This window comes from Tursiops truncatus, chromosome 6 (assembly GCF_011762595.2).
Source record: "Tursiops truncatus isolate mTurTru1 chromosome 6, mTurTru1.mat.Y, whole genome shotgun sequence".
Taxonomy (NCBI): domain Eukaryota; kingdom Metazoa; phylum Chordata; class Mammalia; order Artiodactyla; family Delphinidae; genus Tursiops; species Tursiops truncatus.
In genome coordinates this window covers 57,484,457-57,497,832 of record NC_047039.1, presented here as the reverse complement: position 1 = coordinate 57,497,832, position 13,376 = coordinate 57,484,457, and the positions used below count along the sequence as shown (strand labels likewise).

The following is a 13,376-nucleotide window of genomic DNA, read 5'->3' as shown; positions in this document are numbered from 1 at the left end:
GAATCTGACTAGATATCTTTAATAATCTGTTAGTAATGATACCTGAGAGGAATCCAGGAAACTAGAAGAAATCAGTTTAGTTTTAAAAATGTATGAACACTTACATATGGTAGAATCTGAGCGATGATATAGAGAATGTTAGAATTAAAAGTACAAAATAATAAATTATACATTTCAAGAGAAATATGGGTTCATTACCTCCAAGTACATAAAATAAATTCTTCTGAACTATAGATCTTCGTATATATTTTATTAAATAAAATTTTAAAGCTCAAAATAGTATATTTTCTATATGTGACTTGAGAATACTAATATGCAGTAAGAAATTATCTCTCTAAGCTTGTATGTTTACAATATTATCAATATTTTGTTCCGCACTTTTTCCCTATAAATAGTAAAAAGGTTGTATCAGCCCAGCCCACAAGAGCCTGTCAAACAATTCATACATATATTATGTTTCGAAAGAATATATTTAGTTTTGCTCTAAAGAGAAAATACCATGGATCATCGTTGCCTTTATCTCCCAGGGCGGGTATGCACTGTATCAAATCCTTCCTATTAATGTTAGTAGAGGCCTCCTTTGACCAAAAAAGACTACCTGTATTCTTTACGAAGGCAGTTGCTATCCCAGAGTATCAAGAGGTTGGAAACAGAATATCCAATGAGGCATCCTTCGGTTTTCTGTCTCCCCACAAACCTTCTGACTGAGAGAAAAATGCTCTCAGAGGTTCTTACCTGCAGTGCACAACCATCGGACCTGCATCGGGAGGGTTACAGGTTTTGACTCTCCGTAAGAAAGCTAGAAAAGGTGTTGGGTGTTCTGGAACACCGTGATCAGGCCAGGCGGTGAACTGGAATTGTCTTACTTCTCTCTTCTCACTTGAACCATTCTGTGAAGTAGGAACACTGGCTGAAATTCTGTGTTCCTACCCTCAGGTTGTAATGATGAATAATAACATGCAAGAAGTAACACAAAGATGTGCTATCTTAATTCCTTCCCCCACCCTATATCCTTTGGGAAGACACACTCTGGAGTTATAAACCTCAAGCAATTTGTAAATGACAAATATTTGCTCAGGAAGACAAAATTCCTAGGTGAGAAGCATTCATTTTTCAGGTTTAACTATCAAGAGCACTCCTGTTACATTTTACAGAAAGAACTAGTTCTTCTTCACCTATTCTTCATTCGCTGAGACTTTCATTCAGAGCAAGAGTTCCATATTTACTGATACATCTCCAGACAAGGAGAAAAACTGCTGAGCGATAGTGAAAGAATTATTTCACTCTTCATTGTTGCCAGCAGAATCAAGATTTAAGTAAAGCCCCGAGATATTCGATTTTTCAAAAGAAGGTTTCTTTAAATAATGGAAAGGGGAAAGGGAGGGAAAAAAATAAAAAGCAAACCTTGTAAAGTGCAAACGTTCGAACACAATACGTGGCCAGCTCCACGGTATCTAGCAGCGTCACTTGCACAAGCCCATGGGTTTCTGTGCCTCTACTGGGCCAATACTGGTCACACTTCACCTAGAAGAGACAAGTGACACATTCAGGGCAGATCCTCATCAATTTCTCTATTAGTTTTACTTTGAGTTGCTGTTGAAGGAAAACAGCTTTTCCGCATTTCGTTTTATGTTGATCTTTTTCTGGCGTGCATTCTTGTTATCCCAATATATGTAAATTGCTGCTCTGATGCCAATGTAAACCACATTTTTCAAACTGGTAGGAATACTAAGCAGTAACAGATTCAATTTTCCTGGAGAGAAATAAATTGCAGATTGTCACTGAGTAAAATAAGGAGAGAGGTATTTGAAACTTCAGAGTACTTGAAAAGAAAACACAAATTTGTCTGAGATAGACATTAAGAATCATTTCAGAAAGGTTACACTTAGGCACTTAAATGACATGGTGAGATAGTTAAGGTTTAAAAGGCACAACCTATTTCATCTTGAGCTATCACCATCTCCAAATATGCTTGTTTAAAGAAAAGGAGAGATAATTTGTAAATCTATCGAAGTATAACAGACAACACAGAATTTTTTAATATAAGATAAATGGTATGTGTATCAAAACCAAATTAAATCTGTAAAGTCTAGGGGGAAAAGAGCTGTCTGTTCTTTAAAAAGTCTCAGAGGGTCACACGCTAGCAGTGGCAAAGTGTAAATAATTAAAAATGCATTCATTTCAGATGAATAATCTACAATTATTATGTGGAGTTGAACAACAAAAGCGCATAAAAAGTTTTCAACCCAATTAGTTCAACATTCAACAAAGAATAATTCCAAGTCTGCAGTAAGCCTCAAATTTACTGAATGTGTCCTTTGGGCATTAAAAAGAGTAATGAAAAATAGCAAAGACATCACTATATTTTCTAGTATGACCATAGATCAGAATATATTTACCCTTTCTATATCACATTAAAAGAAAAAAAAAAGGGAGTATTTCTTAATTGAAGCCAACTAAAATACATTTCTCTAGGTAAAGAAATCTAGTAGTATTTTATATTAGAAAGTACATCTTCTGCCTGAAAAAGAAATATGTGAAAGTTACAATCTTTGGATTTAAAGAAAAGCAATGAGGCATTATTACCATAGATACTAGAATTTTTTGGCCCAGTGAATAGAATTACTAGATAATTATTTGCTTTTATGTTGAATATAAATATTACTAGCATTCTGTGAATAATATTGTAATTTTCTATTTCACACCTAAAGCATCTGCTGCTCAAGGGACTCAGCCTCTTTCTAGATACTGGATGTTCTGCAAAGGGAGAGGGTTAATCCTCTACACAATTTCCTAGACTAGATAAAAAAGAAGGTACAGTTACATAGTAAAGCAGAGACTGCATTCTCAAGGTTTGACTTCTGTGCCTTTATTTCAGCTGTGAGACCCACACAGACATTATCTATTTTATGAAAAACAAACAAAAGTGGTTCACAGTAAAATGGAGACTTTGTGTCTTAGTAAGATTTTTTTTAAAAGACCTGCATTTTCTAGATGCACAAAATATTCTTCTGTTTTATACTTCTGTCATACGTTCTAAGTTAAAAATAACACAAGGGAAAGACAGTTCTTTAAGGAGAATATTGATGTAGCAAGACCAGGGTTGGGTACCTCTATATGTCCTCTGGCCATCCATTAAAACCCAAGTCGTATCTGGACAAACTTAGCAAAGGCTACTACCCTAATAGAGCCAACACTACTTAAGTAGCCATAATTCAGATGGGAAAAAAATCACATAAATTAAGTCAAAGGCTCCGTTTTAAACCATGAAATAGATGTCAAGTTGATGTCTCGCTGCAAAAGACAAAAGAAACTTTGGAGGCCTCTTATTGCAGCATTGAAGGGATGCCAGCAATGTACTGAGTTCAGGAAGCAGAAGAGAAACTCAAACTCATTATTTAACAGTTTCAGCTGGACATCAACCGTTTCAAATGAAAACCAACAGGTCAAATCCCACGAGGGCAAACACCGCTATGGCGGGCAAATTAATGCAACAAAATGAACTAGAAGGTCAGTACAATGTACGGAACCCAATTCAATGTTATTATGTTTCAAAGCTGGGAATTGGTTATCCTCAGACCTTTTGGTGAGGTAAGGAAAAGGAAAAGAAGAACCATAAGCCAGCCTTTATGTGACCTCTGGAAAAATGACCCCATTATTGAGTGACTTTCCATCTACAAATCCATTCCATACCTAAGATGTAGGAAAACTTAAATTTATACTATTCTCATACTTCTAGTAATAAGTTTGAGAACTGCAACTATTTTTGGCTTAGACTCTGACGTCTTTAGGAAAAAAAAAAATTACCACAAAACATTACTATAAGGAGTAAATATTGTGAACATTTTTAGCTAAAAGAATAAAACAAAAGTTCTTGTACTCATTTTAAATAATGTACTGTAACCTTACTCTTGACTAAAAGAAATCCTCTAAAATGTTTTAAGTGCAACTGTAGAAACTAGGAGCCATTTTTTAAGAAGCCAATATATTTAAACATTGCCGTTTTCTCTCAGGAAATATTTCGCAAGGGGAGTTTATGAAAAAATAAACGTTCTAATGCCTGCACACACGCACACATACAGTCTCAGCAGTGGGATTAGCAGCGCTCCCTGAGCTATCTGAACAGCTACAGCGACACATTCTTCCCTTCAGTAGCGAGGACCCCGGCCCTTCTTCGCTCCACCTCGTTCTCTGAGTAGCCTGCAGGTTTCACCCAAGTTCTCAGGGCTAAATTTAAGGGCTTAGACTTACTGACAAATACTTCTTTAAGCCTTTCGTTTTTAGCTGTACACTAAACAAATAATTTCTGACTTTAATGTTAGAGAGAGCGAGTCAGAAGTCTAGTGAGGAAAAAATTTAAAAGGATGCGGGAAAATAACAGAAGTTATTCCTTTCTAATCAGTTATGCAAATGAACTAGCTCCATTCTCCTCTCTTGAGATGTTTTTTTGGACCATAACCACTCCCCTCCCCCACCATTTTTTTCCTGGGAGAAAAACCTCAGAAGGTATTTCTAGAGAGTTCCTACTTGTTAGGCTTCATTCGTAGAGCTGAGTGTGAGAACTGAGACGTGTAGGAGGCTCCCCTTTGGGTATATAGAACGAGAAGGCCAGAGCTAGTGAGTAAAAATACTGATTTCTGTCTTTTCTTATGTGATTCTGAAGTGACTACAAGAGGCCTTCAGGACTGATTCATGGAAGGTCAGGCAGTCTCACTGGCTGGCTAGTAAGCTGCTTCTCTATTTCCAGGATCAAAGCCTTGTGGCCTCTTCTATAAAATGGGGATGATTATCTCCAGCATGACAGGGCTATTGTAAGGCTCAAAAATCTTGCACCTGAAACTCTGAACCCAATGGCCAACACAAATAGGTATCCAATGGGAATAGCTGTTATTAACTATTAAGTAGATTATGTTCTCAATTTTTTTGTGGTGGTTGTTATAAACATTCTGAATGGGAAAAAATGAATATGTTATTAATCCCAGCAGATATGTATTTAGGATGTTCTAGATGGACGGTAAGGTGTGAGTGGCTATGGGGACGGTCGTAGTGAAAAACGCAGTCCTGCCCCCAATCCATCAGCCTTACTGACTAAATATGGAGGTGTGTTTACATTTCCTGTTTTTTCAAGTAGGTAGTTGTGAGATTGCAAACAACTCCCTTAATGCACCTGGACCCCAGTCTGCTGTGAGAAGAGAATGTACTAGACTCTGAGGTAGAAAAGGAGAGGAACAGAACTCACTACCCAGTCTGTGGTTTAGAAACATTGCCCAGTAACTCTACTTGAGGCCTAAACTGAATGAGACAGTTCAGATTCCTGGCTGAATTTGGGGGAGATTTTTTTTTTTTTTTTTTTTTTTGCGGTACGTGGGCCTCTCACTGTTGTGGTCTCTCCCGTTGCGGAGCACAGGCTCCGGATGCGCAGGCTCAGCGGCCATGGCTCACGAGCCCAGCCGCTCCGCGGCATGTGGGATCTTCCCAGACCAGGGCTCGAACCCACGTCCCCTGCATTGGCAGGCGGACTCTCAACCACTGCGCCACCAGGGAAGCCCTATCTTGTAGGATTTGATCCAGCAGGTCTGCTGACTGTGCTTAGGGGGAAATGCTCTCCTTCTAGTTCCATTTTTACTTCCACATGGCTTATCTTGGACATGGCCTGGCACGTCATGAGCACTCAACACGTGCAAGCCAACTTTATAATCAACTATACTGTGGTCTAGGTTGGCTTATATTTTTAAATAGCCTAAAACTTTATGAAAACAAAAGCTCCTCATTTCAATTTAACAAAGCCTTATTGAGCATGGCAGCATGGCGAAGCATCAGAATTCTAAATGCAACAAACCAATACCTCCAAAGGGTCCCAGCATCACTGAACCAAAATGCATTTGGCACATGTTATTTGGAAAAGCCTGCCTAGGGCCAGGTTATTTAACCAAGGAAGGATTTAGAATGGACAATAAATGATACCTGGAAAACCATAACTGTTGTTGAGAATGGCTGGAAATCAGTATTTAGTAAGTTTGGGCAGAGGATTCTTCTATAAGGAGTGGCCAGTATGTTAACATTAGATAATGCAAATCAGGGTGAATATAGGGAAAAAGGAAATGTTAACACACAACTATCAACACATTTAATAAGGGAAGATATAATGAAAGTTTCAGATAAATATTAGGATATATTTTAGTGGACACAAGAATTATATGCTGAACTGTTTTTTCCAAAATAAGGAGATATCATCTCAATGATTCTCTTCTCTTGCAGGAATAGTGTCATTCTCTCCACTGAACTAATATCAATATTTAGCCATATCTATTTTCAAACGGCAAAACTACCTAGTTTGTGTATTTCCCCTTTTCATTTTCTCTTTCCAGACCACTATTTAGAGGAGAATCAAGGGCAATGGAATACTTGAAATGAGAGTGAAATTAAAGCATTTGACTATCAGCCTAAATAGCTTTTCATAAATAAAACCATAAAGTTGAAAAATATTATTCTCTAAGTAAACCAAATTATACATTATAAAACTGCTTATCAGTTCATTGAACTGTTCAAACACTTTCTAAACCATTTATTAATTTAAAAACCTGATATTCCCTTTTGTTTGATGTATGCTATGGACTGAATATTTGTGTCCCCTCAAAATTCATTGAAATCTAATCCCCTATGTGATGGTATTAGGAGGTGGGTGGGGCCTTTTTTTTTTTTTTTTTTTTTTTTTTTTTTTTTTTGCAGTATGCGGGGCTCTCACTGTTGTGGCCTCTCCCGTTGCGGAGCACAGGCTCTGGACTTGCAGGCTCAACGGCCATGGCTCACGGGCCCAGCCGCTCCGTGGCATGCAGGATCCCCCCGGACCGGGGCACGAACCTGCGTCCCCTGCATCGGTAGGCGGACCCCCAACCACTGTGCCACCAGGGAAGCCCCTAGGAGGTGGGGCCTTTGCTAGGTGATAGGTCATGAAGGTGGAGCCCTCATACAATGGGATTAGTGCTGTATAAAAGCTCTGTCACCCCTCCATCACATGAGGATACAACAAGACAGTTTTCTATGAACTAGGAAGCGGCACCTGGATCTTAAACTTCCCAGTCTCCAGAATTGTGAGAAATGAGCTTCTGTTGTTTATAACCCATCCAGTCTAGAGCATTCTCTTACTGTAGCCCGAACAGAATAAGACAACGCGTCTGCCAGGGGTTAAGAGAGGGAGCTGCACTGAACTTTCCAATGATTTCTCCCATTATATCTCCAGTGTCTAGCACTTTGTTGTAGCCAGAGGAAAATTGTGTGAAATGGCTCTCTTTCATGTCCAGAGAGCACTTGGCTATCAACCCTTCCCTCATGGTTTGGGTCTGTGGAGTCTGCCCCTCAGCCCCAATCACTCCTGGCAGTGGCTGGGTGCTCCATGCAGCCTTCCTGGCACCGCTGCATCTGTCTTTGTCTGCCTAGTGGCTGCCTGTGGTCCAGCAATGCTCCAGTGTCACTGCCACTGAGAAATATCATTAGATGACAGAGTTTCAATAAAAAGATAATGTTTGTATACCAGCCAGTACTGAAACATTTCAATATTTTAACACCCAGTAGAACTATACTGGTGCATACGAGCTGAATATCTGCCTTGCCTGGGCATAGAAATTAATCCACACTTCTCAAAATCTTAGAAGTGACAGTCCAGCCTGGGAGTGCTGTAAACATGAATGTGGAGAATAAGAGGGGCTTTGCACAATGTCACTGGGAGCACAGCTGCATCTCCCCCACCCAGTCCAGCTCAGTCCTTGGGCTGTGTTGCTTAATTCACTTCAATAGGAATGTTTTGAGCCAGAATCTGTAGACTGCCATTCTAAATAGAGGAGGGGGGATGGGCAAAGAAGGCAGAAAATCCAGGAAGCGAACAAACAGTTAAGAAATTGGTGGGATTCTTTCTCTTTTATCTGACACTGTGTCTGTTGACAAGAGAAAACCAAAAGTGTGGAACTTGCCAGATAAGGACCCAAACATCCTTTAGGTTGCCAACATGAGTATCATTCTTTTTGTTGCCAGTGTCCTATATACATTAAGTATCCACCACTTTTCAAAAACAATCCCATATATCAGGCAGACTTCAAAGGCAGTGTTTGCACTGCCGTCCCTACAGTTGCTTAAGGAAAAAGCAGTTTCTGTTGCCCTAGATAGGCAGTGCTTTAGGCTGCAGTTTGAGAAATTAAATGTTCAAGGCCTTTGGCACTTCCAGTTCTATTTGGAAAAGGACACAGACCTGGCATTTGGAAAGCATTTGCTCTCCATTAAACTTACCGAACCTTGACAAACCAGAGGGGCCAAGAATTAGTCTGCCACTGGCCAAGGCTGGGCCTTCCAAAACCGATAACGGCAATGAAAACAATAACACTGCCATTTATAATCTTCAGCGGGATTCTGCCAACTTTTAACCCAAAAGGACCTCATAATCTGAAAAGAATCTCAAGATTCGTTTTACAGAAAAACAAGAAAACGTTTGATCAAAATCTCCTTTTTTGCCCAGAATTGCCTTCAGCCACAGAAGCAAGTGTGACTATGTCTCCAGCTCACTGTCACTCTCTGTTGGGGTAAATTTACCATGGTGACATTCGAGGAATGGAGAGGACATAGGAAGAGTGAGTGATCTTTAGGTCAGAAGTGCTCTACTGGCCAAGCATCAAGTTTAACTCCCTAAACTATTACCATAGTGTAGTTAATGCCAACCTGGTCCCTTGGGGCTTGACAGCATCTAACCTCCATTCATTAGTACAAACCACCATATTTACTGGAGCAGGGACTTTCCTCTTCCTGGCCTAAGGTAAGTCATGATGCACAGAACATTGGATCTGCTCTAGCAATGGATGCCATCAACTGGGTTGTCTGGTTCTCTACTTGGGAACAGAAGATGGGATTTAGAGAGTTGGGAAACCAAGTATAGACTTCTTCACTTCTAATTCTATGCTTTTACCACTAATCAGTGTGGTCCACATTGGATGACAGTTCAAATCATGTCCCATTTTTTGGGTGTCAAAATTTCACTCCCATCCTTGACATTTATAGCACTAAGTACCACCACAATAATCGCTCTTTAAGTGAATCAACTCCCACTATAAAACTTGCAAGACATGAAGCAACAATAAGTGTCAACTATGGGAACTGACTGAAGGCAGGCTGGGAAGACAAGTGAAAGCCAACTATCCCTTAACCTCGGTGAAGCCATTTCACCCTCTAACACTACTCAAGGCTGCTCAAGAATTTGTCAGCCGTAGGTGTACACGTTCCCTCTGTCTTGTATACCTCGAGATGGGGAACAAAGTTGAAGAGAAACAGCAAAAAGCAGATAGATAAAGGAAAAAAAAAAAAAAAAGTGAACAATCACCCACTAAATAATAGAGCTTCCTGGACTAGGAATCACCTTGGCAAATCCTACCTCAGAGACTCCAATTCTTCAAGTGAGGCTTGCCAACCATGTGTCCCAGTTGCCCACAAATAACACCCTTGGAGTGGAAATCCCAGCTGTATACATTTTGCTCTCCTACCGGTGCTTCATTTTTTCCGAACTTTTTCTTCCCTCCATGTGGTTGCCCAAACCAATTCATGTGCTTATTGGCATGTTATGAAACATGGAAACAATTAGAGACCACATTCTGGGGCAGAAGGATGACTCGCTGCAGAATCAATGAACTCTGCAGAACTTGAGAGGATTTGGCAAAAAAGATGGAAACTGTGGAATAAAACCCACTAACCGTACCTCATGTCACACAGTATACAAGGCTTTAAACTGATCTGTGCCTTTTCAGGCAGCAATCAAACTTTACCTTCAAAATCTCTAGTTTCTAGCTTTATATATATATATATATATATATTCATTCTAATGAAACTCAAAGAAAATATTCAACTTACACATTTTCTCTTCAGGGTTGATAAGTGGTGAATGTACAACCGTGGAAATAGTCTCCTGATTTAAGTTTGGGATTCCTTCAAGGCCACATTTGAGGGAGAGTGATGGCATTTGAAAAATCAAAGAACTTAAGTTTTCAAATGGCCACCTTAAGCCCTAAGCCATACCTCACACTTGTAAAGGGCATCTTTAGCCCTCCAAATGCTAAAAATGGTCAATTCTCTAACTAAAGACCAAGGAAATGTCTAACACATGCTAATGAACCCAGTATCCTTTTGCTTGAGTGAACTATTCTAACTCAGCAAAGGTTACAAGCCCTGCTGCTGTATCAACCACAGAGAGATGGTGAGGGTGAGCCTTGGTACAGAAGAGGGTGGAAAACACAGGAGGTAGGTTTTAAAGGGAGTGTTCCCTAGCATCACCAAATAAAAAAGAATGAGGAAGGAGAATGAAAAACCGAACCAGAAGGAAATGTGGTATCAAGAATATATTATATTTAGTGATAATTATTACTACATGTAACTCGTGTTGACATTACTCACTATTTTCATACTGTATTCTTCAAGATATGTGAAAGTGGCAGCCAGAATGTTCTATTGTGGCCTTTTTGTAGACTGATTAACACATTCCCTGTGTCAGGATCTCCATTCGGGAGATTCTGTCAAAGGCAAGTGCAGAGGAACCCCACGTTCTGAGCTACACTCTCCTCTTGACTAGGATGCATGGTTGTGCCATCCTGGGGACAGTGGGCACATTTTGCCATGTGCAGTGACTCTAAGTTTGGTTAGGATTCATTGTCAACCATAGAGAAACAAACTCATTTCATTTGGGAACAAAAATTGAATTATTTGGAAGCCAGCTTTACGGGAGACTACAGTTATAATGGTAAAGCCTCCAACTTCTCTATCTCAACCAAAAAATAATAGTGTAGACTCAGAGCCACCGTGTCACATTCCTTGTCTCAGGCAATACTCACAATAACCATAACCCTTTCACGTAATCGAAAAAGGAGAAAGGAGACTTTGAGAGGTCCCGCAGCTTGCCCAATGTCTCATAGCTAGTATGCACTAAAGTCAGGATCTAAACACAGACATTTGACCGCAAGGCACCCCTACCTGGAACTATGTCAGGCAGCTTCCGCTAGTGGTGGTGTCCCCAGGGAGTTCTGTGTAATATCATGCTATCTTCTCTTCCCTTTCCTTTTCCTTTCTCTTTCCCACTCCAGTTAACAGGTATTCCTGCCTACTTGTAATACACAGAAGTGTTTACGCACACACACACACACACACACACACACATACCTCTTTTTTCAGCAAGCCAAGGGGATGAATATTATTTCAGGAACCTGAGCCTTCATCCAAATAATGAAATTTCAAGCTTCAGCCCTTGGAGAGGTGATTTGTGTAAACTACCTGGACCTCCTCTCTTTATAAGAGGGACTACAGGCTGTTTCTAAGTAAAGCCAGGCTAGTTCCTATGTCTACTTTGAATTTGGCTGTTGGGAATTGAGTCCCCAGGTCAGCCCACATAACTCACAAAGTTCCCCAAGTATGGAGCTGTATATTTCAGCAACAACTAACCACTATTTATAACACTGTTTTTATAGCAAAATTTAATCTATGTTCTTGTTTTGAGAATCCAGGAATGCTTTCCGCTTCCTCCCTGGGACTTCGGTGGAAACAGCAAGTGGACAGGGGAAAGGTGGAGTGGAGGATGTGAGGCAGGAAGATGAAGACAGGGTGAGATAATTTGAAGGACCAGGGCTTTGTTAGCTCTCTCTAGGGCATTTGGTCCCTTATTCTCAAGTGTTCTAGACTGGAGAACAAATGCCTTTTTGGGCCTTGGGGGTCAGGGTTCATTTGTATGATTAGGTTGATGATGGTTGAGATTTCTAAATATTGGCTTTATGCACGTCATCATAAGTTTGGGTATAGGCTGAACCACCGCAGAATAAAAATCACAAGACAGCACTTTACTTGGCCTCCTCAGGTCATTTAACAAAGGAGAAAGGTAACTTGCAAGAGCAAAGAGTAATTAATGAAGAGAGCAAACAGAGGCTCATTTAGTAACTTCCAAATAAGTTTCTCTGTCTGAGGTGGGAAAAAAAGGTAGCCTGCAACATAAAGATAAACTGTAGGTATTTAAGTCACAATGCCTTCTGCCAAGAATTGCTCATTACCATCAGATGTTGCACTGGCAGTGGGGCCAGTTAGAACTAATTTTATTATTAGAAGCAATTAGGGAGAAAAGGGGCAGAATTCCATTCGGTTATTTCAAAACAAGTTTCTGTGCATGGCTTAATGAAGGCCTGCAGTGTCAAGATAAAAATGTGTGTTTTACTGAAAACAGCTTTTGCAAATGACTGCTTGTTACCAGCCAGTATCTCCAGGCAGAACAGTCCGAGTAGCTTGGATTTACATGTGTGCTGTAATATAACAGTTCAGCTGTCTCCGCTTCACAGAAGTGTTAACAGACAGTACGGCCTGGTGGGTAAGCACAGATGTTGTGGAGACAGACTGTCTTCAATTCCTCACTCTGACCTTGGTAACTGAATGAGCTTAGGTGACCTTCTGGAATGTCCTGGCCTTACTCATATATAAAGTGGAAATCACAGAAGTGTTTATCTCATGGGTTGTTGTAAAATATCAATGTATCCAATACATGTTAGGCATTGTTAGAATGATTAACGATTATATCCAATAATTATTTGGGCGGGGGATTGTTTTTAAAGCAAGGGCTTGCTAGATAGGGGTTACCCTGAGTACAAGTCAGTAATGGATCTATTTACATCCATTTTGAATGGCATTTGCATGTAAAGTATAACACAGAGACGTCTTCGCAGCCATCAAAGTTTTTATCTAAATTCTTTTCAGACAATATTTCAATATTTCTGTAGAATTCACATTTTGAAAAGACCTGATTGCTTTTTAGGTTTGCTAAACAAGTTGTGTACTATATCTATTGATTTCCCAGCTTTAAGGTAACAGCTGGGACTTTTTATATTTTCCTAAGTCTGAGCTTTTCCCTTATGAATCTCCTGAGCAGCTTCCAACTCCTCTCTCATATACATACTGGGGCTAAGAGAAACTGTATTGAGCTTAGGAGAACATTGAAAAAATCTCAACTGTCACACAACAAACGGGGAGCTGGGCTTTGGCTTCCTTCTGAATATCCTTTTTGATAGTACTGTGACCCCAGTGAACGAGCCCTCTACCAGTGGTTTCAAACTCTGCCCCGAAGGCCCCACACAGTGAGAGTATGCGCTGTCTTCAGTGATCTGTCAGAGACTTACTTGTTCCTTAAATTCTCAAGGTTACAGATTGATTTTCATCAGATGGCTACGATATTCACTTGGCATATTCACTCGGGAATATGGCATCCTGCTTACCCATTATGTTCTACTTTTGCAAATCAAGAGCATTTAACTAATGTGCCATGCTCCGTAATATTGGACCCATATGATGAATAAAAGTCCTTTCTTGGACCTTACTAA

General features: G+C 40.0%; 1 protein-coding gene across 1 annotated transcript in view; it reads right to left on the bottom strand.

Moving 5' to 3' along the window:
• The window catches only part of PTPRD (protein tyrosine phosphatase receptor type D), a 2,130,336-nt gene that overhangs the window by 47,066 nt on the left and 2,069,894 nt on the right, over positions 1-13,376 (bottom strand). The window contains exons 35-36 of the mRNA XM_073806125.1: positions 1,405-1,524; positions 736-890 (exon numbers count right to left, since the gene is read on the bottom strand). Of these exons, the coding sequence (XP_073662226.1) occupies positions 736-890; positions 1,405-1,524 (275 nt within the window). The remainder of the gene's footprint in view (positions 1-735; positions 891-1,404; positions 1,525-13,376) is intronic.